Source organism: Castor canadensis, chromosome X (assembly GCF_047511655.1).
Source record: "Castor canadensis chromosome X, mCasCan1.hap1v2, whole genome shotgun sequence".
Lineage (NCBI taxonomy): Eukaryota > Metazoa > Chordata > Mammalia > Rodentia > Castoridae > Castor > Castor canadensis.
In genome coordinates this window covers 123988561-124015037 of record NC_133405.1, presented here as the reverse complement: position 1 = coordinate 124015037, position 26477 = coordinate 123988561, and the positions used below count along the sequence as shown (strand labels likewise).

General features: G+C 35.5%; 1 protein-coding gene across 5 annotated transcripts in view; it reads left to right on the top strand.

Annotated features, from left to right (window-relative positions):
* Cnksr2 (connector enhancer of kinase suppressor of Ras 2) overlaps positions 1 to 26477 on the top strand; it is a 258842-nt gene that overhangs the window by 171407 nt on the left and 60958 nt on the right. For all 5 annotated transcript variants that reach the window (XM_074063315.1, XM_074063313.1, XM_074063312.1 and 2 more), the window contains one exon: positions 492 to 706. In XM_074063315.1, coding sequence (XP_073919416.1) covers positions 492 to 706 — 215 coding nt within the window. The remainder of the gene's footprint in view (positions 1 to 491; positions 707 to 26477) is intronic.

Below are 26477 nucleotides of genomic sequence, written 5' to 3'. Positions count from 1 at the left end.
AATGCTTATCATATGCCATCTCTTGAGTTACTGTTTTGAGACTTCATATTATAATGCCACCATGAGGAAAATGCTACATGAAGTACTAAGTGCTAAGTTTTCATTTAAGCTTAGATTTTATGAACTAAATTTCCTGACTATTGTCTCATAATACAATGTGGGCTTTAATTTCTCCAAGGATGCTACCTAGCATGCCATAGACCATTGTTTGTCATCATGCTTTAGAAGAGTCCTCCCCGGGAGCTTGTTTTAAATTTAAAGAGCCACACATCCAGAACTTTTGATTCAAGTTCTAAGGTGATTCTGATATAGGTTTGTCAAAAGATAAATCCAAGGGAAATAATTTATAGGCTATTTCTCATTGCCCTATCATTTTCTCAGTTAAGACAAGTTACAGTTCTGAAATAAAATCTTATAGCACAATTGGGAAAGAATGGCAAGTTTGCAATATTTGTTTATTTATATTGCTGTAATTATCTCTTTTTATATAGAAAACTCTCTACTTCGATATATGAGCAATGAAAAAATTGCTCAAGAAGAATACATGTTTCAGAGAAACAGCAAAAAAGACACAGGGAAGAAATCAAAAAAGAAGGGTGATAAGAGTAATAGCCCAACTCACTATTCATTGCTACCTAGTTTGCAAATGGATGCATTGAGACAAGACATCATGGGCACACCTGTGCCAGAGACTACACTGTACCATGTAAGTAAAATTTCAAAAAACTCTTTGATATAGCTGTTCTTGGGAGACAAATGACTTTTGGGGTAAATACCAGATTACTTTTATATTACCAGATATTCACAAGGGACCCTAACTTTAGAGTTTATCCTTAAAAATGATGGATTATTGATTTTTCTTCTGTTCAATGAGTTCATATGTTATAGCAACCTAGATTTTTAATAAAATAACTTAATATGCACAAAATTGATGGGTAATAATTATTGGGTGGTTAATTATTGGTATGATAACACAGTACATGAGCAGCTATAAAATTCAACTTCATATACAGAATGTTTAATATATTCATTATTCTGTTTAAGAATTAGATTCTGCTATGTGCTAGATGTGAGTATGGTACTGGACATAAAAATGGGAATGCAAAGCACACTATTGTATGGGGAGATAATATGCTGAGAGTTTCAGTCTACTTTAACATTGTAGTGGTGGGGTAGAGAAAGTATAGACGTAACATAGAAAAGGGGAACCTTACCCTTCAGCAGAAATGGGAAAAGGCTTCATAATAGGGAGCAGTTGAGTAAAGAGTGAAAGATGAGTAGCAGTATATTAGTGAAAAGTTATATGCAGGTATACCACAAATGTGTAAGAATATGACATGTTCCAGAGATTTCAAGTGGCTCAGAATTGTTAGTTCATTAAAAATTGAGGGAAATTATGTGAAGAAGAAACAGTAGATAGGCCTGGGAAAATAGGCAGGGATTCGATCAGGAATTTTATGATGAAGTATTTAGTCACTTTCCTAAAAAATTCCAATTGAATTTTGACCTGGAGACTTGCATGATCAGATTGGCCTATTGGTTGTCTCTACTGCAGAGCATCACTTGGGAGATCAAAGGCAAGGCCATTAAGTCAGCCCAGATGGATAATGACAAACTAAAACAATAACTACATGGAAGCAGATAATCTTATGAGTGAGAACATTCACTTAAAAATAAATCCATTTAAGACCACTTTGGTTAAAGGGACTTTGTTGTGACAATAAAAGTATAGCTCCTAAAGAGGAACCCTTGAAAAACATAGACTACAAGGTTTTCAGTAGTAATTTGAACAACTGCACTTAATGCTCAAAGTCTCAACCATATTGTTGAATGTGTACCATTGAGGTATACAAGATGTGAAAGGTTTAATAACTTACACTTTCATTGTTTCTCTGGGTTAAATATCTTAGCTCCTCTACTTTTTTTATTCTCCAATAAAACTGGAGGTAGAAATATTTTGCTTTATGCAGATTGAAGCATCATTAGCCTAGGTAACTAATTCTCTCCCTCTCCTCTCCCCAGTTCCATACTCCCAAGCCTCTTCCTCTTCAAGTGACTAGTGCCCCATTAAAATCTCCATTAAATGAATAAAATCCAATTATTATTTTCCACTTACATTTGAAATGAGTCTGAAATCAATACTCTTTAATACTTGTGAGGGGACTACTTTTGTTATTACCAGTGCACAGAAGAGCTGTCTCAACACTGAGATTGCCCTAGAATCTGTGTTCCAGTTATAAATGATAGACTGAACAAAGGTCTGATGATGAGAGGCGGTTAGCCTATTAAAGCAGGAAGATGGTATTGAGAGATGAGGCTGGAGAGGAACAAAGAAGCTGTTTCAACTCAATGTATCAACTATTGGATTTATCCTAAGAAAAGTTGCAAGCCATTGAAGGTACATTTAAATAACCTGTTCCATTCAGTCATGCATATCCAGACAGGTATGTACTGTGAGGAAGGAAAATAGATGAATTCTTAAAGTAGGGAAAACAGTTAAAGGTAAATCAAACATAATCAAGAATGTTGTAAGTGTTGTCTAGGAGCATAAATTTTTACCACCTTTATGAAGGGCATTATTTAGTTAGGTATATCAAGAAACTTGGTCTAGTTACATCACTTCTAGAAGTTTATTTTAAGAAAGAAATCAGAGAGTTCACTTTTGCCTCCTACTTGCATTGTGTGTTCTGAATCTGTAATGTAATATTTACCAGATTTATGACATCTTTCTCAACTATTGTTTGATGGAGGGTCAGCACAGAGTAAGAAATGTTGTTAGCCTTGAGGAATATCCTCCCTTGCAACACTGTCCACCAGTTCCAGAGGAGAAGGCTGGATGCTTCCTAACCCTGTTCTTAGATTTAATAGAAGTGAAATAATTCTTAGCACTCAAGCTCACATTGTATGTCTATGACCAATGTTCACAAAGAAAGAACTTTCATTGTTGGATTTTTTATGATACTTTTAAGTTCCCTTGAGGACCTCACTTTGCAATTATTTAGTATCTTCATAGCTATCAAGGAAACTTCCACATTTCTTATACCTTGTGAGCCATACAAAACCCTATTTGTAAATAACAAAACTCAAACTCAGAAGGGTTAAATGATTTACCCAAACCATACTATGAAAAAATATAAAGTTGTTGTCAGGGACTAAAACCCAAATCACCTACTCCAGGGTTCTTTCCATACTCTACCCTAGTGCTTTTTGCATAGTAGGAATTCTATATACAGGGGAGTTTGTGCATTTTAAAAAGCTTGACTTGAAGAAACATGTGCCTTCGTACATTGTTATTTCAGAGCCTGGACTGATTTCTATCCGTACTTTTCTTTTTCTCTATGTTATATTTTTATTAAATTAGGAAAAACATACAGAGCTGCTGCTTTTATATAGTACAAGTAGTTATTTAACATGATCTATTGCTGGGACTGCAGAATATTATAGCTAAATTCCTTGGGCCTTGGAGGCAAAACAACATATATTTAAATGATATATTTTTATATTTCGCTGGAATTGTTTTATTTTTTAATTTGTTCATATACACTTAATTAAAACAAAAAAATTTCCTTGTGTTTTATTTTTCTGAAAACACAAGATCAATATCAATATGAAGTCTAATCACCTTCATAATGAACCACAAATCTTTATTTTTCTAATTCTTCCAATAAATAACATGATTGGTAGGACTTAAGTGGAAGAAGTTATGAAGGTTGGGTATTATGTTTCATATGCTGCTGTCTCTGCTCTAATACCAGCTCCATGCAATCTAAAAAGTTTGATTTAAAATTTTGAGAAAATTTAGTGTGAATTTCATAGCAAGATCATATCAACATCGGATATCCTTAAACAATTAACTCAGTGTGAGGAGAGAGAGAGAGAGAGAGAGAGAGAGAGAGAGAGATGGTCCTAATGAACTGACCTAGATTATAGTCCCCACTGGTATATTTGATATATTGTGGAAAACAGCCCAATAAAAATTCTCAAAGCAAGGCAGATATTATTTAGATTCAGTGATGGGCTCATTCTTTTTGGAAATTAGGACATAAATTTTTATATGATAATAAAGAAGATTTAAAGTTTATTATATTATAAAACATACATTTTTAAATTAATTCCATATACTTGTTATTGCAATATATTTCTTCCTGAACTTATTTAAAAGGAAATAATTCACTGCTGTATCCACTATGATTGTCCACAAGCTCTTGGGCACCTGTTTTCTTTGTGAAATGCTATTTCCTCTACTGAGAATGCTTTTATGCTTTTGTTCCCCTATCCAAACCTGAAATCCCAGTGAGATCCCTGGCTACTACCCCCTGAACTAAGTCAGTTTCTCCTATAATATTCTCTTAGCACCTAGTACTTTTTCCTAAAAACCTTTGTTGTTATTTATAATTATATATTGTTTTATGTGATGGTCTCCTTGTTGATTTTTCCCCATAAATGATAGAATAGGCATATCTGTATCCATGATGGACAGAAATAGCTTCTCCATTTTGTTCAGCCCTCTATTTTAGCACCTAATATAAGCATAGTACCTTATAAATTCTCAAGAAAAATGTGATGAAAATTGATTAATAAGTAAGTGAACATAAACCGGAATTTTAATGCCTTTCTCAGTGTCTTTTACCTGCAAACAAAGCCTTCTTGGATGTTCTAGGCCAGCCCTACAAGGACTGCAACAAGTTTAGCTACCCCATAGCTCCCACTCTGCCTCTTCCACTCCAGCTCAGAGTTTCAATTCCAGCTACTCCTTGCTTTCTTTCCCAGCCATCTCATTACAGAGGTCCTGATATGCCTATTAGCCAACCATTTTTCAAAAAAATAAAAAACTTCACAACTTTATTTTATCTACCCACTGATTGTCTGAAAATGTGGCAGTTGTTAGCTGCCAAAACCCTCATCTGACCTGAAAGTACACAAAGAAAAAGCAGATAGCAGTGTTTGTATGTGTGAAATTCAAATGTAGTGAGAAATCTTTATAAAGATAAAGAATGATTGGCTTGCTCTGAATCTCATCTTTAAATCTTATAGGACTTTTTTCTCTTAATATGATATACAAATGACAACTTGTTCTCTTGTTAATGCTGCTAAAATAAATCCACACACAAAGTAATCATTCATTTTAAATGTACATGCTGAGTTACAGAACAAGTAAAATGTGATCTAGGCAGAATGCAGGTATAGTTTCATAAACTATGAATAATGTCATGTAGATAGTTTATTAAAAACAGATTTTGAGTAGGTATTTTAAAATCTGTTTATTTCATAACATCCCAACATTTTGTGTTCTTAGTATTTAGGATATTACTTTAAACAGGCAGTTGTAATATTATTTCTAATAAGCATATTTTAGCCATTCAAGTCAATTTGTGAGGAACTTTTTATGTAGATAGAAGGGCAGTGGAGCAGTGTTAAAAGACTTTTTTTTTAATTTAACAAGTAAATAAACTTTGCAAACTGACACTTTTCTAATCAGTTTAAGAATATTAATTCATTTAATTTTTATAACAACCTATGAAGAAGGTACTGCTGTTTTCCACAAGAGGAAGCTGAAGCACATGAATTAAAAAGTAGTTACATGGAGGGGCTGAGATTTGTACATCCATTAGTCTAGCTCTTAGTTGTCACTATATTGCCCCTCAAAAAATAACATAGTTTTAACAGAACTTAACAACATTTCTAGTAGTGCCAACCAAGTATAATGCCCAGTCTAAGTGATATGTAATATATAAAGACTAATAATTATATTAGCACTGCTACTACTAAATAATATCTAGCATTTACTGATGCTTACTAAGATACTATGATAAAAACCAATATATAATCTCTTAAATCCTCAAAATGACCCTGTGAAGTTGGTTTTATCATTATTTCTATTTGCAGTGCTAAAAGGAACTGAACCACAGAAGTTTACTTTTTACACAGCTAGAAAATAGCAGAATTGAAATGAGTCTGAGCAATCTGCCTCCCGAATTATAATCTTTAGATAAATAAAGCCATTTCTGCTCGTAAGGATTTTATCATCTGATAGGGGAGAGAAAGCTATTATTTTCACAAAGATGAAAAATCTACTTTATAATCAGCATAAAAACATTCATAATTCAATTTATCTGGAGTTATAAAGGTTGGTTTATCTAACAGATGCCTGATTTAGCTACATTGTTTCAGGATCAAAGTAACTAAAATAAGAGGATAATTAATTTTAGGGTGAGGAAACCATCTCTAATCTAAACAGTTATTTAAAACAAACAATTCTACGCTATTTTGAATTTACTCTCCCAGAAAACAGCCTTAATACAGTATGATATGTTTCTCCTCACTAAAGATCATGCAAACATGGTAGATATCCTTTTTAAATAATAGTATATTTATTTTGGTGTGTTCCCTGATTTCCATTGATGACTTCATTATTTCTAGAGTGTTAATGCCAAATTTGTAGTAGCACTGACAAAAACGTCAGGACTATGAAAAGTATTTTCCAATGGCCCACTTCCCCAGAGCAGTGATTCTCAAAGGTGGGCCATCCTTTGATTCTTATGAACTGATTTTACAGACTCTGATTTTCATTCATGACAAGATACTGCTTAATAGTAACCAAATTATTTTAAAAGGTTATAAGTTGAATAATTATAAAAATAATGTTTTAGTAATGTTTACTAAATATTCTAATTCAGTAAGCCTGATAACCATACAACCCTGACAACGTAGATAAACACAAGTGTAGATGGTTCCTGTTTCCATGTTTTTCAGGAAGATGCCATATTGATTCATTATTGGGATTTTTTAAGTTAACCTATGCTTTTTAGTTTCCATTCTTTTCATTATAAATTATTATTAGATTTCATTACTATCATTTCAGTTTGTGTTAGGTTTACAGCTTTACCCTGTGTAGTGTGTAGTGAATCATCCATATACAATAGTACCTATAGAGTAATATTGTATTTGTACACTTAAGTAGGAAGAGAGGAATAGATGGACCCAATGGGTCTGTTGATCTGTTTTAGAGGTCCACAGTCAAAAACTATTGTGACCCACTGCCTTAGATGAAGATATATGGTTAAAAAAAAAGAAAAGAAATTTTGGCTTTATTTATTTATAAATATGAAACAGTTTTGTTGAATGCTAGTCTATGAAGAAATCTGAGAGGAAAATTAACTTGCATTTCCTTACTCATTTATTCTAATAGTTCTTTTTGCTTCCATACTTATATTTATTGTTTTTCCTTTTTAACAAAACATCTATTGGCACTCTTCCTCCCATTTTCTCATTCATCACATACTGGTATACTTATAATTGAACTGCCTAGACTAGAAGATTAAGAATAGAAATATTCTTTATAAATTTAAAGATTCACAAATTTAAACTTTTAGTTCCAGGCAAGATAGAATACACACATTACATTTTCTTTTTCCTAATATCACAGGGAAAAAAAAACCTGTACAAAATATATTACCTTGTCTACCAGAAGACTCTGAAGGGTGGGGAGGAAGCCAGATGAGCTAGGGACTTCCAGACCTGAGGAACAACCTAATGGTAATTCCTGGAATTTTATTTTTCATGACTCCATATACTGTGACATGGGAGCTGGAAACATGGCCCTTAACTTGGAAACCTCGATGGCACAGACAAAATATAGCCCCAAGAAAAGCCCCCACTCTTTACAAAAGATAGTCCAACAGGACAGAATCATTTTAACAATGTCTGCCTATTCTCAAGGCAAAAAAAGTCATGCTTCTCTTCTTCCACCGCAAACATAAAAGGGATCAAATCACTAAGAAAACATTGAATGTGTATGCACAAAACAATAAAGACCGAAAATATCAGAAGCAAAATCTCACTGAGCTGAACAGAAAAGTAGACAAATCTACAGTTATGGTTGGATACTTCAGCATCCCTCTCTCAGTAATTGATAGAATCACTAAACATGTCGGTAAGAATAAAGAAGTATTAAAGGACTGTCTACCAATGGTACCTAACTGATACCTAGCAATACATATTCTGTTAAAACATATATGAGACTTCATTAGGATAAACCATATCTTGAGTTATCAAATAAACCTTAAATTTTAAAAGAAATGACATAATACAAAGTATGCACTCTGGTTATGAAGGAAAGCAACTAGAACTCAGTAATCAAAATTTAATATGTAAATATCCAGCCACTTGGAAATTAAATAACACACTTCTCAATAATCCTTAGATTATTAGAACAGGAAGTCTCAAAGAAAACTAAACTGAATGAGAATGAAAATAATGTATTCCTGGGGAAAATTTGTAGCACTATTAAAATCAGAAAAAGGAGAAAATGTCAATAACCTAAACTCCCAACTCGCATCTCAAGAATTAAGAAAAGGATATACCATAAAGCTTTAGGAATACTAAATAAACATTAAGGACAGAAGAACTATGGTTTTTTTTTTTTTTGAAAACTACATTTATTGAACTTCTACCAAGTCTAATAAAAGAGAAAGGGAGAGAAGGAGGGAGGGAGGGAGGGACAGAGGAGGGAAGGAAGGCAGACTAAAGTTACCAAAATCAGGAATGAAAGAGGCGATATCACTAGAAATCTCATAGACATTTAAAAAAATAAGGAAGTTCTTAGCTTAGAAGAAATGGACCAATTCCTCAAAAAACACAAACTACCAAAACTCATTCAACATGAAGTATATAATCTGGATGGTTCTATAACTAATTTTTTATAAATTTTTATTAGGATATATTCATTATACAAGGGGGATTCATAGTGACAATTCTGATTAGACTTATATTGTACATTATTTACATTGCCCCCATCTTCTCTCCCCCTCAACCCCCTCCCCGCCCCCCTTAAAGCAATTGCAAGAGGTTTCTTAGTTCTCTTTCATATAGGTATATCAAGTCCATCTACCATATACTGTCACCTTAATCTCCTTCCTTCCCCCTTCCCCCTCCCACTAGTACCCCCTCCCATATCCACACTGTACCTATTTTATATAATATTTAAGTTGATGTTCAAAGGGGTGACTCAAGTGTACCCACTTTGGCATATTTTATCCACAGTAACCCCATCCATTATTCTCCCTTACCCTTTTTACACCCCCCCCATTTTTCAGCAGCTTTCAGTATACATCCTTATATCCTCTACCTTCACATCTTATGTTTTATGATATTACTCATGCTCTATCGTTCTCTTTTCCTTTCTCTCTTTCCCCAAGTTCCATAGAGTAGTTACACTATTACAAAGATGTTCTACATCTGAGTTTGTATATCATCATGCTTGTTTTTGTGTATATGTTTATTGTTTGGATCTATCTTCCACATATGAGAGAAAATATGCGGCCTGTATGTTTCTGAGCCTGGCTTACATCACTTAATGTGATGTCTTCCAATTGCAACCATTTACCTTCAGACCACGTCATTATTCCTTATGGCTGAGTAATACTCCATTGTGAATATATATAACAATTTCTTGATCCATTCATCAGTTGTAGAGCACCTGGCTTGTTTCCAAAGATTGGCTATTGTGATGAACATTGGTGTTATTGTATCCTGTCTTACGTTCCTTTGGGTAGATGCCCAGGAGCAGTATTACTGGATCATATGGCAGTTCTGTCTTTTAGTTTTTGAGGAGTCTCCATACTGCTTTCCTTAGTGGTTGTACTAATTTACATTCCCACCAGCAGTGTATAAGGGTTCCTGTTTCACCACATCCTTGCTAGCATTTGTTTTGTTATTACCCTTCATTATGGCCATTCTAACTGGAATGAGATGAAATCTAAGTGTTGTCTGGATTTGCTTGCATCTCTTTTATAACCAGGGAAGTTGAACACTTCTTCATGTATTTATTGGGCATTTGTACCTCTTCCTTTGAGAATTCCCTATTTAATTCATGTGCCCATTTCTTCATTGGGGTGTTGATTCTTTGGGGGTTGAGTTTTTTTAGTTCCTTGTTGATTGTGAGTGTTAATACCTTATTGTATGAATAGCTGGCAGATTTTCTTCCATTCTGTGGGCTGTCTCTTGAGTCTAGCGACTTTCCTTTACTGTGCAGAAGCTTTTTAGTTTGATACAGTCCCATTTGTTCATTCTTTCTCTTAGATACTGAGCCTGATGAGTTCTATTTAGGAATCGTTCCTTATACATATCTGTTTCAGTGTATTTCCTTCTGCTTCCTGGAGTTGTTTCAAAGTTTTAGAAAGCCCTTATATTAAAGTCTTTGATCCACTTTGAGTTGATTTTGGTACAGGGTGAAAGACAGGGATGTAGTTTCAGTCTTCTACATGTGGTTATCCAGTTTTCCCAGCAGCATTTGTTAAAGAGGCAGTCTTTTCTCCATCATGTGTTTTGGTCCTTTGTTAAAGATCAGTTGGCTATAGATGCGTGGGTTTATGTCTGGATCTTCTGATCCGTTGGTCTTTCTGTGTGTTTTTGTGCCAATAACCATGCTGTTTTTATTGTTATGGCTCTGTAGCGTAGTTTGAAGTCAGGTATTGTGATACCTCCAGCATCAGACTTTTTGCTCAGAATTGCTTTGGTTATTCGAGGTCTTTTGTGTTAACATATGTATTTCAAGATTGAGTGTACTGTTTCTGTGCAGAATGTCATTGGAATTTTGATAGAGATTGCATTGAACATGTAGATTGGTTTTGGTCATATGCCCATTTTCACAATGTTGATTATACCAGTCCACAAGCATGGAAGGTCTTTCCATTGGTTCTATAACTATTAAGGATAGCTAATTACCACTAAAAACTACCAAAATATAAAAGTAGCAATATTAAAATAAGAACAAACACATAGCACTGATACTTTCATATCTCTCTGGTTATTCTGAGGTACTTTTGTTTGGTTGGTTTTAGTGGTACTAGGGTTTGAACTCAGGGCCTCACTTGCTAGGCAGGTGCTCTACTACACCCCCAGTCTTTTTTACAGTGGTTATTTTGGAGATATGGTGTTGCTTTTTGCTGAGGCCAGCCTGGACCACAATCCTATTTTATACTTCCAACTGTAGCTGGGATGACAGATGCATACCACTGTGCCCACCAAAATTTTTTCTATTGAGATGGAATCTTGCAAACTTTTTCCCCCAGAATGGTCTGGAACTGCAGTCCTTGTGATCTCATCTTCTCTCATAGCTTGGGATGACAGGCGCACACCCAACTATTGGCTGACATGGGTTCTCCTGAACCATTTATCCGAGCTAGCCTCTAACTGCAATCATGAAGTGTTTTTGAAGTATTGGATAAAGAGATCTGATGTATAAGACTTGTCATTTTAATGTAATGTCTAAGACATTGACTTAAGTTCATAAATTTTGTTAATTTCAAAAACATTGTTTAAATGTTTAGAATTTGGTTTCAGCTATTGCATTTTAAAAACTGATCATTAAGCAATGGAAATACTCATTAATACACCCTCATTTTGAAAGAGATTTCCACTTGCGCTATATAAAACAAATTATTTGTAAGGTGAGGCTGGCCTTTTCAATTTCACATTTGAACAAATGTGAGTCTCATTCTGTTAATTCCTGGTTAGATTAAGACTGCCAGGAAGCAAAACACAAAATCTGGCATAATTAGTGTGGTAACATACAAAATGGGACACAAAAGAATTAAATTAGGAATTTATTGTTTACAGTTATTAAATTTAAATCTTATTACAAATTCCTTGTTGCCCTTAGAAAAAAAATAAAATAAAGCATAAATCCCAATTGGAGGCCTTTGTTTGGCTTGATTAGTAAGGTCAATAATTAAAAATGTATTTGAGTGCATACCTCCCTTTAGTAGCTTTGCTCATAGAACTTTTAAAAGCCTCATTTTATTTTATTTTATTGTCCTCTGTCTCCTGCTTGGTAGCATCAGAAAACTTCTTCCAATTTTGTAGGCAGTAAGCCTTTTTTTCTTCCATAATCACTCTACTTACATTATGTCACCACTCTAATAAAGCATCTCAAGTTTAATAAAACTCTAGGTAAAATTTTTTTTACCCCATCACTTCTTAGCCTTTTGGATAAGACCAAGTGTAAATTATTTTACCCCTAGAACTCTTTAAATTCTATTTTTTTGAGACAGGGTCTCACTAAGTTGCACTGGCTTTCCTCAAACCAACTATGTAGCCCTGGCTGGCCTCAACCTCCTGAGTGCTGGGATTCAGGTGTGTGCCACCACACCCAGCCCTTAAAATCTGATTAAAAAGCCGTAACCTATACCAAATTTTTTTCTCCTGAACTCTTAAATGTATTATCCCTTTGATGATTTCAGCACCCTCTAGTTCCATAAATCTGTAGGTGTAATGATTTGTTATATATGTCCAAATCTTATGCAGTTTCCTCTTAATAAGCTATATTAAAGCATAGTTATTGACTGTTGTTATATTCTAGTTTCTTGAAGATACACTGTCTAAGAATAATACTAAACTGTTTGCAACCTTTATGAATTTTTCATTGGTTTTGACTCTAACAGCAATTGGCAGTGAGCCAAAGTGTGTCAGCTTAACCTAAAGTCTCAGTTCTTAATGATATTTATAAATCCTTTTCTTAACATCTCTACCATATCGAATAGGCCAGTAGTTGGATCCTAATAGACTTAAGTTCAAAGCAATCTAGAATGATGAAAACAGATCATTGTTTCAAATTCTGATCTTTATATGCAACTAATTTTAGATCAATTAATGTAAACTTCCCTGCCACAGTACACAGAAAAAAATTGTCTTCCTATGGCTTCTTTTACTCTCATAAATCTGGAGTGGCCCTAAGAGACAATAAATAGTCTTTGTTAATTCAACATTAAAGAAGATAACTATCTTTTTGAAAACTCAAATGGCCAAAAATAATGTTGTCCTTATGAAACATGAGCTTTAAGTCAGATGTATGAACCTAGATCCATTTCCGAACCTTAGTATCTCATCAGTAAAAAGAAGGTAATATTTCTCTTACTCTTTTTTTCTACAATTCAATCATGCATTGTATATTAAGTGTTTTCCACTGTACTGGGCATATAGCATATATTAACTCCATATTGAAAAAAATTAATTCATTTGCATATAAGGGAATTTAAATCCTGATGAGCAAGTCAGGAAACCTTTTAGAACTAAAAAATTATGCATTTCCTTTGGACATTATTAAGTATATCAGTTAAGGTTCAATAAGGGAAGCAGAATCACTAAGTCACATGGAATAAAGGGCTAGATATTACTCATTTGAAGAACTGGTGAAGACATTTCAGAAGAGCCAGTGGTTTGCAAGAAAATCTGACATGAAGTGAGGAAAACAAGACAAATTAGAGCCCACGAGCACAAATGGGAACACTGCCTTCAACTTCACCATGGAGATTCACAGTCTTCTTGTCTAGTGCTCAAAAGAGGTGAAGGAGATCTGGAAATCTGGTGGGAGCTGAAGGAGTTACAGACCTGGCTGCTGACCAAATAAAGCCAGCAAGAAAGAGGCAATGTGTATGAACAGTGGTAGTAACTAACACTGTACACTGACCTTCAAACCATAAGGACTGTTGCTTCACTTATATCCTCCAAAATTCACACAATTTTATTTTGTGGCCAGCTCTAACCTAAAACTATAAAGAGAAAGGAATACTGAGATGCATAGTTCCTTCTAGCTTATCTTAAGTTGCAATAGGAAACTAATACATGATGAGATCTCCTTCTCTATGGTCACTGTCAGTACCTACCAGACAAAACCTTCTTTGAGGATTTCTCTAGCAATAGTATGTGTAATGCTAAGTAGTTAAGTAAAAATTCTATTTTATCATAACTCTGGAATTGACTCAAAAGTTGCACCTTATTTGTTTAGTCTTCCAAAGCATATACCGGAAACTCTAATTTCAAATTGTCTTTTATCTATAATCACAAGATGACTAATATAAGAAATGATTAGGATAAAATGTCTAATTTACTTGAACAAGTTTCTGCTTAATGAAGCATTAGACAGTCCTGTAAGGAGTTTCTTCACACATTGAAGAAAAATACCAGAAGCCTATATGGCTAACTCATGTTATCATAGTCAGTTGTTGAATATCCTGTACTTAATTGCATTTCATCATCAGGTCCTCATTTTTTGTTACATGGCTATTACAAGAAACAACTTTATGATAACCAGTTCCTCGATTGCTATAAAATATTTTTGATATTTGTATTCTGCATATGTATTTTATAATAGGACAAGCGAGTCAATGTATATAAAGTATCTGATACAGTGCCAGACACTATGTAAGTGCACAAATAAAGCATCCTTCCTCCAACCATATTACCAAAATATCTTCTCTAGTGGAGCAATAACAAGCAAAATGCAGCCAGTTCTAGAGAAGTAGCAGTAAACATCAGGCCCTGTGGAATCTAAAATAACATAAATTGCTTTCTTTCTCTTACCCAGTTTTTTTGTTCACAAGATAAGCATACCAATGCAATGAGGACTATGAAACATACTATCTAAATTGACTGCACAATGATGATTTTATCCCAGCCTCAAACACAGAAGTTTTTTTTTTAAATCTTTCTATCAAATGTTTTCTACTTTCTGTTAGATAAAACCAATTTTTCTTTGATAGTCTTAAAATCATCTTGCTATATGGTTTATTATGGAAGAGAAGGAGTACAACATATGTTTTAATTATTTTATCATAAAATGACTATAAGATAACTTTTTAATCTTTGAACATTTAATTTAGATTTTTATCCAGTATTCATTCTCTTTGAAAAATATTTATATCAAGAAAAAAACCTCCAGATCAAAAACCTTTACCAAAACTAGTAGATATGGACACATTTGAAGTAGTTGTCTTAGATAGCCTGTATGTTGTATAAAACAAAAAATTTCAGAATGAGAGTTTGACATAAACATACTCTTAGCCATAAAAAATATTTAGGTAAAAGCTAGCAGTCTTGTAACAAAGTACAGTGACATAGAACAAATTCCATGATGGGAAAATATGTATATTTTCACCAGAGAAACAACCCTAAAAGTAAAGGAAACCCAGAAAAGCTGTTTGATTTCAGATTCTTTTCCAAATAGCCAGCAAAGTTTTTTAATAATTATGATTTGACCATATCATTGTCGACAAAAATCATCATACCATAATAAGTGACTTCACTTGATATTCTTAGGTTTTGTACATTCTCTACTTGAAGTGATTCTTTTTATATTATTTCTCCTTCTTTTACATATAATTTATGTACTTGTCATTCATAAGCCTCCATTTTTTCTGACCATAAACACTTCTTTGTCACAAAAGACTGGCAAGCCTACCCTGATTTCTTTAATACCCTAGATGTCTTATTTCCAACACAGAATCATCAGAAGCAGGAATTGCCCCAGCTCTCCTTCACACCTACTATAGACTTTCTGACTTGATCCATCCAAGTGCAAAATCCACGTTAGTTGTACACATCAGTCAGCCACCAAAAATAACTATACGCAGTATGGCTGGTGATAGGTTATTTCCATATACGGTGGAGCTTAAACAAACCACTTGCTTTTTCAAAGAATATTCTAGCAGTCATAAAACTGACACTGATTGCAGGTATATGTGATTCCTAAAATATCAATAATTCAAATTTTCAGTGACAACTAATTAGCTTGTCTTTCCAATCAGTTTTAAAAGTTAGTGCTGTGTGCAACATTCTAAAATCATCTGGTTTAAAATCCCTGATCTTGGAGATGAAAAAATTGATGTCAAGAGTCATTTCAGTGATTTGGCCACAGCCATAGAGCTGGAATAATGGCTGGAATATGGAGAATTAGAAATCAGGTTTCCTGATTTTTACCATAGTATTGTTCCTCTGGTACTATGTATTCCATCCCTAATGAAAAATAAGCATTATAATTATATCACTTCAGCTATCATATTGACAATAGAGGTTAAGAGTGGAAATGGGTAGACTAGATAGAATCTGGTCTATTCAAGTGAAAGAGAGTGCCTTTAACCCTAGGTGCTAATATGGCAGTGGTGAGAAGGAATTAGACTCTGGATGTGTTTTGAAGGTAAGTTGACAGGATACTGACAAATTGCATATGAGGTTCCATAACTAATAGCCCATACCAGTGTCCCACACACATAGATGCTTACAAACTATTTGATTCATGCTTTCAAAAGACAACTATATGCCAGGTATTATGCTAGGAGCTGAGTATACAGTGGTTACTACACCACATGGTTTCTGCCTACATAGAAACCATACTACCATAGGTTAAAACTACATCGATGAGAAAGTGAGTCAAGTAATTTTAATTTCAAGGCTTTTCTTAGTAAATCAGGAGTGTATCTGGTGAAAAACCACATAACAATGAAATGGCTCCAAGAGATTCTTTGAGTGTAAAGAATTAGTGGAAAGGCAGGCTTGCCTTATTTGGATCCAAGATTTCCCACAGAGTGGGAGAAAATATTTGCCAGCTACAGATCAGACAAAGGACTGATTACGAGAATATACAGGGAACTTAAAAAACTAAACTCTCCCAAAATCAATGAAACAATAAAGAAATGGGCAACTGAACTAAACAGAACTTTCTCAAAAGAAGAAATTCATATGGCCAAAAAACACATGAAAAAATGCTCACCATCTCTTAGCCATAAAGGAAATGCAAATCAAAACCACACTAAGATTCCACTTCACCCTTGTTAGAATAGTAATCATCAAAAACACCACCAACAACAGGTGATGGCAAGGATGTGGGGAAAAAGGAACCCTCGTACACTGCTGGTGGGAATGCATTCTGAGCAAGGTTAGCCAGGCTCAGAAGACCAAAACTCGTATGTTCTCCCTCATATGAGGACTTTAGATCTAGGGCAAATACAGCAATGTGGTTGGACTTGGGTCACACGCTAAGGGGAGAGCACATAAGGAAGATACAGGGATAGGTAAGAAACCCAAAACATGATGAAAGTGTTTGATGTCCCCACTGCAGAGGAACTAATACAGAAACTTTAAAGCAACAGAGGTCAATATGGGAAGGGGATCAGGAACTAGTGAAAAGGTCAGGTAGAGATGAATCAGTTCAGGTTGTAACACATTTGTACATGGAAGCAATGTTAGGAATCTCTCTGTATAGCTATCCATATCTCAACTAGCAAAAACGCTATGTCTTTCTTATTGCTTATGTCTTTTCTTCAACAAAATTAGAGATAAGGGCAGAACAGGTTCTGCCTGGAAGTGAGGGAGGGTGGGGGGAGAGGGAGAGGGTGGGAGTACAGGGGAGAAATGGCCCAAACAATGTATGTACGTGTGAATAATTGCACCGAGTAGAGTTACCGCTATTAAAAGGTTTGGCTTGCCTGCCTGCTGCTATACCACGCCTGGGGATATACCCAAAAGACTGTGACACAGGTTACTCCAGAGGCACCTGCACACCCATGTTTATTGCAGCACTATTCACAATAGCCAGGTTATGGAAACAGCCAAGATGCCCCACAACTGATGAATGGATTAAGAAAATGTGGTATCTATACACAATGGAATTTTATGCAGCCATGAAGAAGAACGAAATGTTATCATTTGCTGGTAAATGGATGGAATTGGAGAACATCATTCTGAGTGAGGTTAGCCTGGCCTAAAAGACCAAAAATCGTATGTTCTCCCTCATGTGTGGACATTAGATCAAGGGCAAACACAACAAGGGGACTGGACTTTGAGCACATGATAAAAGCGAGAGCACACAAGGGAGGGGTGAGGATAGGTAAGACACCTAAAAAATTAGCTAGCATTTGTTGCCCTCAATGCAGAGAAACTAAAGCAGATACCTTAAAAGCAACTGAGGCCAATAGGAAAAGGGGAACAGGAACTAGAGAAAAGGTTAGATCAAAAAGAATTAACCTAGAAGGTAACACCCACGCACAGGAAATCAATGTGAGTCAATGCCCTGTATAGCTATCCTTATCTCAACCAGCAAAAACCCTTGTTCCTTCCTGTTATTGATTATACTCTCTCTACAACAAAATTAGAAATAAGGGCAAAATAGTTTCTGCTGGGTATTGAGGGGGTGGGGGGGAGAGGGAGGGGCGGAGTGGGTGGTAAGGGAGGGGGTGGGGGCAGGGGGGAGAAATGAACCAAGCCTTGTATGCACATATGAATAATAAAAGGAAAAAAAAAGAACAAATGTAAATATCTCTGGCATTTCAAAAATAAATAAATAAATAAATAAAAGGTTTGGCATAAAATGTGATTGCAGTCCAGTCCTGGTCTAATTTGGCTGAACCTATGACATTTCATACTTTAATTTCTATTTCATTTACAATTGAATATGTTAATGTGAGCCTTCCTTTCATACAAAAACCCTGCAAATCTTTTTGAGGGCGGGGCGGAGGCCTGGCAGGCCAGCGGGCGAGTGGCAGCGGGGTGGGGGTGCCAGCCCGCCTTCTTTTTCAGTGTATCATGGTGTGGAAAAGACTTCCATGGGCTAGGGATTCAGGGTGCAGAAGTTTCAGCTCTCCCTTGTGCTTTACCTCAGTCAAGTGTGTCTCCAACATCTCAGCAAGATCCCTGATTCACAGAGTTCACGATGTCTGCGTCTGTGTTCTTCTTTTTTTTTTTTTGGACAGTACTGGGATTTGAACTCCAGGCTGCATGCTTGCTAGACAGGTGCTCTACCACTTCAGCAATTCCACCAGTGAAGAAATGATTGCATTTCCCTCTTCTGATGCATCCAGGTGACCTCACTATGGTCCTGCAGTCAGAAGATTTCACACAGCTGCTGGAGCTTTGTAGCCTGAGCAATGTCCCACCAGCAGGCACATGGCAAATATGGAGATAATGAGGAAGGCCACAAATCTTTTCTAAATCACAAAGCAATATAATTTTCTAACTAAAAGTAAACTGACAAGGCATAAAAATAGAGATTGATCTTTCTGGTTTGAATTATGTCCATTAACCTAAGTTTTATCCTTAGTGATATCTTTCTGTTCCATATAACCCTTTCTTACCACGTAGCCATGTAACTTGCATCATAGGTCATAGAAGGTTTTCATAAATGGATATCTCATGTCAGAAGCATTTTTTTGTCTCTCTCATACTGTTACTTTGACTGCAGAATACTTACTTGGGAGGTAGTAATGCATGTGGTTGTTAGGAGCACAGATTTTAGAGTTGACAGACCTGGGTTTGAATTTTGACTCTGCTCATATTTGTGTGATCCTAAGCAAGCTATTTATGCATTCTGTGTCTCAGTGTTCTCTTCCTTACAATAATGTTAATGATAACCACTTTACAGATATATTGTAAGGATTCAAATTGATAACTTATATAGAATACCTAGTACTATGCCTGACACATAATAAGCCCTCTGTAAAGGATAATTTTTATTATCTAAGGTTTCTGTTTTAGAAGGGAGTGATTCTTGTTAGCCTTACCAAATATCCACCCATTAATAATTCTCCTCCTCCCTTCCTTACTACTGCATAGAGAAAGGAAGACTGACACAAGGTAGCGTCCTGTACCTATCTTATCCTATCACCTCTTTCCTTCAGAAGATGTGTATGATATTGATGAAGCATTTATTCTTCTTAACTTAAGTAGTTTGACAGACCTTCTCTAGATTCCTCCCAATTACTGTCTTTTTATTCTTATCTGACTACTAATTGGTTAGTTTATATTTTAAAAGCATGTTTACTTCTGAGTGAGTATGAATGCATTTTCAATCAATAAAAGATTGGGTTAACTTTTTGACAATATCCAGAGCTACTTCAACCCACTGTACTGAAACACTTAGTCTATATGTAATTTTACATCCTTTACTACTCTGTGCTCCAACTTTTGTTCATGTACCAGAAGAGCAAGGCCACCACCACCAACACCAAGCTTGTTAAGTTTTAGGCCATTGTTTCTTTTTGTTACTGTTTTATTATTCATATGTGCATACAACGCTTGGGTCATTTCTCCCCCCTGCCCCCACCCCCTCCCTTACCACCCCCTCCACCCACTCCCTCTCTCCCCCACCGCCTCGATACCCGGCAGAAACTATTTTGCCCTTATTTCTAATTTTGTTGAAGAGAGAGTATAAGCAATAATAGGAAGGAACAAGGGCTTTTGCTGGTTGAGATAAGGATAGCTATACAGGGAGTTGACTCACATTTATTTCCTGTGCATGTGTGTTACCTTTTGGTTAATTCTTTTTGATCTAAACTTTTCTCTAGTTCCTGGTCCCCTTTTCCTATTGGCCTCAGTTGCTTTTAAGGTATCTGCTTTAGTTTCTCTGCATTAAGGGCAGCAAATGTTAGCTAATTTTTTAGGTGTCTTACCTATCCTCACCCCTCCCTTGTGTGCTCCCGTTTTTATCATGTGCTCAAAGTCCAATCCCCTTGTTGTGTTTGCCCTTGATCTAATGTCCACACATGAGGGAGAACATACGATTTTTGGTCTTTTAGGCCAGGCTAACCTCACTCAGAATGATGTTCTCCAATTCCATCCATTTACCAGTGAATAACATTTCGTTCTTCTTCATGGCTGCATAAAATTCCATTGTGTATAGATACCACATTTTCTTAATCCATTCGTCAGTGCTGGGGCATCTTGGCTGTTTCCATAACTTGGCTATTGTGAATAGTGCTGCAATAAACATGGGTGTGCAGATGCCTCTGGAGTAACCTGTGTCACAGTCTTTTGGGTATATCCCCAAGAGTGGTATTGCTGGATCAAATGGTAGATCAATGTCTAGCTTTTTAAGTAGCCTCCAAATTTTTTTCCAGAGTGGTTGTGCTAGTTTACATTCCCACCAACAGTGTAAGAGGGTTCCTTTTCCCCCGCATCCTCGCCAACACCTGTTGTTGGTGGTGTTGCTGATGATGGCTATTCTAACAGGGGTGAGGTGGAATCTTAGTGTGGTTTTAATTTGCATTTCCTTTATTGCTAGAGATGGTGAGCATTTTTTCATGTGTCTTTTGGCCATTTGAATTTCTTCTTTTGAGAAAGTTCTGTTTAGTTTACTTGCCCATTTCTTAATTGGTTCATTAGTTTTGGAAGAATTTAGTTTTTTAAGTTCCCTATATATTCTGGTTATCAGTCCTTTGTCTGATGTGTAGCTGGCAAATATTTTCTCCCACTCTGTTGGTATTCTCTTCAGTTTAGAGACCATTTCTTTTGATGAACAGAAGCTTTTTAGTTTTATGAGGTCCCATTTATCTATGCTATCTCTTAGTTGCTGTGCTGCTGGGGTTCCATTGAGAAAGTTCTTACCTATACCTACTAACTCCAGTAGGCCATTGTTTCTTATAAATGGAAGATTTCTTGATATAGTATTTAGTCCCATTAACATCTTATTCCACTTCTTCATATTTTCACTTTTTTTCTGGCAACATACAGTAACTAGATATCAAGAGAAAATATTTTTCTTTGTGAAATATTTAAAGTCTCAAAGAATTTTATTTATTTAAAAATATGTGGAAGCAGCTGTCATTTATCCCAAGTGTTTCAAATTGCCAGGCACCTTCTTTTCTTATACAGAAGAAAGAAGCTATTGGTTTTACTAGTCACTAAAGAAATCTTGGAACTTTGCAGAAAATTACAGTAAGAGAAAGTTGCTGTATTGCAACAAGAGAGTATTTTGATTGCAAATTTTCCATAACTGCAGCAGTTTGGAACTTGAGAAGAATTTAATAGTAGCTGAGCTTTCAAAATATAACATAGAAACTGTCATTTTCTTCTGCAATTAAAATAAGTGCTTCTGAAATTTCAGGATAAGAATGACCCAAATTACCCTGCCCCCATACTTCTCCAACCAAAAGAGGGATGAATAGAGTTTGAACAGAACATCTATGGACAAAATGAAAGACAAATGGCCTTTTCAGGCAAAAAAAATGAAAAAGGGATCTTTTATAGCCGAACAGAATGAATACTGTTACATGTATCGCCATGGTTATGAAGAGGATCAACAATAGTTTCATAATGGCCTTTTATTTTAGCACATTCTATTTTTATGGTTAGAATTATGATTTCAACACATCCATTCATAATTTATCTATAATTATTTTCATAAATATTTTTGACACAGATTTAATGTACTTTTGTCAGCCACATCTTTAATTTAAATTTAAACTGTTAAATACACTAAGACAATCTTACTGAAAGTAATATTAAAGAAGATAGGATAAAAGGAACTTTTTCTTAGGCCCCCCCAAAATGCCCTATTAAACAGAACTTTTAGTAATATACCGTACATGGATTACTGAAGAAAAGACACCAGACTTGTCCCCCACCCACCACCAAAAGACCTTTTCAGGTTAAAATATTTAGCTAGTTAAGATTATATGTTGTGTTCTTTACTGATGGTTTGTTCAGTATTCACTTAATCAATACTTATTGAGAACCTACTCTCTGATAGGCCTTGATCCAGGCAAAGAACAAAACAATGTATAAAACCGATTTCCTCTTCTTTAATGTAATTCATATTTGGAGAGAAGTCCACATAAATAACAAGAAATAAAGTACTTTAGATAATGTTAAATGCTAAAGAGAAAAATAAAGCAGGGAAGGAGGACAAGGTGTGTTAGGGAAAATAAGGATAACAATTTTGTATAAAGAATCCTAGGAAGAATTTACCAAAAAATAAGCATTTGAGTAATGACCTAAAGAAGGGAAAGGAGTCAGCCAAGATAGTATCTGGGCAAAGAACATTTCAGTCAGGGAACAGTAAGGGTAAAGACCCTGAGATAGGACTGTACATGGCATGAAATAGGAGCAGTCATCACTGAAATAAAATTAGTGAGTAGGATGCTAGGCAAAGGCAACAAGGCACCAGATCATATAGAACCTTCAAGATCATTGAAAGGATATAGGTGTTTTCAGAATAAGATGAGACACCATTAGAGAGACACCATATATTTCGTGTATAATAATCACATTATTCAAATCATATTTTAATTGGATCATACTGAGTCTTATGTTAAAATTGGAAGGGCTAAGAACAGAAGCAAGGAGAACAATGAGGAGGTGAGAGAATACAGTGGCTTAGACCAGAACAGTAATAATAAAGGTAGTGAGGCTTTCAATATATTTTGAAGATGGAGCCAATACAACTTGCTCATGAATTGGTCATGGGTTATAAAAGAACAAAAAGAGTTAAAGTTTACTACAGGATTTTTTCACCAGAGCCACTAGAGAGGGAAAAAAATGGAACTACCATCAAAGACTAGGAGACTACCAGTTTTGGTTAATGGGTGGTTAATATTATATTTAATCTGTTGAATTAAGCAGCTTGTAGCTCTATCAAGAAATCCTGACTGGTGATATGAATTCATAAGTTGTTAATAAACATTACTTTGTAGAACATTCTTAGAAAGCTCAAAGAACTTTCACCAAGATGCTCACTGTAATAAACAGCAAGTGGTAGTGAGAGCATTAGAAAGATATAATGAATGATGATTCAGGAAATAGGACAAAGATATGGTTTTTAAGAGAATTGGCTTTCAAAATTGCTTTAAGGTATCTGCTTTAGTTTCTCTGTGTTAAGGGCAACAAATGCTAGCTAGTTTTTTAGGTGTCTTACCTATCCTCACCCCTCCCTTGTGTGCTCTCGCTTTTATCATGTGCTCATAGTCCAATCCCCTTGTTGTGTTTGCCCTTGATCTAATGTCCACATATGAGGGAGAACATACGATTTTTGTTTGATTTTCTTGAGCCAGGCTAACCTCACTCAGAATGATGTTCTCCAATTCCATCCATTTACCAGCAAATGATAACATTTCGTCCTTCTTCATGGCTGCATAAAATTCCATTGTGTATAGATACCACATTTTCTTAATCCATTCGTCAGTGCTGGGGCATCTTGGCTGTTTCCATAACTTGGCTATTGTGAATAGTGCCGCAATAAACATGGATGTGCAGGTGCCTCTGGAGTAACAGTCTTTTGGGTATATCCCCAAGAGTGGTATTACTGGATCAAATGGTAGATCGATGTCCAGCTTTTTAAGTAGCCTCCAAATTTTTTTCCAGAGTGGTTGTACTAGTCTACATTCCCACCAACAGTGTAAGAGGGTTCCTTTTTCCCCGCATCCTCGCTAACACCTGTTGTTGGTGGTGTTGCTGATGATGGCTATTCTAACAGGGGTGAGGTGGAATCTTAGTGTGGTTTTAATTTGCATTTCCTTTATTGCTAGAGATGGTGAGCATTTTTTCATGTGTTTTCTGGCCATTTGAATTTCTTCTTTTGAGAAAGTTCTGTTTAGTTCACTTGCCCATTTCTTTATTGGTTCATTAGTTTTGGGAGAATTTAGTTTTTTAAGTTCCCTGTATATTCTGGTTATCAGTCCTTTGTCTGATGTATAGTTGGCAAATATTTTCTCCCACTCTGTGGGTGTTCTCTTCAGTTTAGAGACCATTTCTTTTGATGAACAGAAGCTTTTTAGTTTTATGAGGTCCCATTTATCTATGCTATCTCTTAGTTGCTGTGCTGCTGGGGTTTCATTGAGAAAGTTCTTAAATCAATGTGAGTCAATGCCCTGTATAGCTATCCTTATCTCAACCAGCAAAAACCCTTGTTCCTTCCTATTATTGCTTATACTCTCTCTACAACAAAATTAGAAATAAGGGCAAAATAGTTTCTGCTGGGTATTGAGGGGGGGAGAGGGAGGGGGTGGAGTGGGTGGTAAGGGAGGGGGTTGGGGCAGGGGGGAGAAATGAACCAAGCCTTGTATGCACATATGAATAATAAAAGAAAAATGAAAAAAAAATAAAAATAGTAAATATGAAAGTGTAAAAAAAATTGCTTTAAGAATGAATCAATTTTTAGTGGACAATAAGCATTATTAGCTTATGCTTTAACTTTAGATACACACATACACACACACTCCTCTTCACTCTGCTCACACCTTCACACTCACCCTATCCCAAACACATAGCAATGAAATAAACAAACAAACAAATCAATATGATAGTGGCCAAAAGTGAGATCTAGTTTCTAAGGACCAGAAAGGAAAAAATTCCCAGTGATAATTGGGAACTAAAGGTATGTATCTACTAGACTCTAAGTCTAGGAAGAGGTAGAAATGGCTGGGCAGGTGGGTTTTCTCTAATGAGTATCAGAACAAATGGACCTCAGCAATGTTGGGAAACTAATGATTGACTTACTGAGTGAATCTAGCTGGAAAGGCAAGAGAACGTCCTCACCTATGAGTAAGGAAGTTTAATAAAGATATGACCAGTAACCAAGGGTAAGCCATATAAAGCTGAATGCCTGAGAGTCAAAAGGGAACAAAGACAAATGTATACTCATAACCACAAGGCATGCCTCTCCCACTTGAACTGCATGGATGGGACTGCAATCCATACTGCCACTAAAAGGCTTGGTTAGTATATGAAGTCACCAAGGAATGGTGCCAAAAGGAATGGAGGCAGGAGACAGAAAAATCTCTTAAGACAGGGAAAGATAAGTGCACAAAGAAACTTCCTTTCAGGAAAAAAGTTACAGTGAAACTAAAACTCCAAAGCATCAAAAGAAAATTAATGCTTAAAAAGAATAATGAACTAAACAATCTGGTGATTCTTTCCACAATAAATGAAAATATGGAAATTCACAGAAGCCTTTAAAATAAATTTTGAAATAAAAGCAGAAACATCAAAACCAGTATATTTAAAAAACCAGTATCTGCAAATATAAATATGTAAAATATTGTTAATGAAGTAAGCACTGTGGATAAGATAAAATTTAGAATGGATACAACTGGGAAGAGGAGAGAGAAGGGGGGAAATGAATTATGAAATGGAAGACAATGAATTCACATAAATGACGTTGCAGAAATATGAGAAACTAAAATGTATGAGAGACACATGGGTGATAAATTGAAAGAATTAATGAGGGGCTAGTAAAGGTGATCATTTGAGGAGACAATGGCTGAAAGTGTTCAGAAAGAAGTAACTCTTTCAATGCAAGCCAATGAATGATAAGTAAGATTGAGATAAATGTCCAGGTAAGCACATTATGGTGAAACTGCAGAATTTTAGGACTAAAGAGAAAAATATTTTAAAAGCTATAGAGAGACTGAAGACAACAAATGACAGAGAAGCTGTAGATGTCTTCAGAGCAAAACTTGATGCCAAAAGAAAATAAAGCGGTATGTTCAAATTGCCAAAAGAAAACTGTTTTCAACTCAGAATTTTATGTCCAGCCAATTTGTTATTTTAGAGTAAACTATTTATATTTTCAAATAGAAAGAGGGGTCAATCTGATTAAAGCATGATATATACATGTGTGAAATACCAAGGCAAAGCACCCTTGAATAATCAATATACAAGAAGGACAAGAAGGTAAAAAAAAAAACAAACAGGTCCTGTTGGGGGTGGGTGTCAGTGGGAGGGCAAAAGGAGAGGGTGAAGGAAGGTGAATATGGTGCATGTGTTTTGTATTTATGTATGAAAATAGAAAAATGAAACTTGTTGAAATTGTTCTAGGAAGGAGGGGAGGAGGGATAAGGGAGAAAGATAGAGGGGGTGAATCTAATTAAGATACTGTAAGCACGTATATAAACATCACAATATATTCACACACACAACTATTATATGTTAAA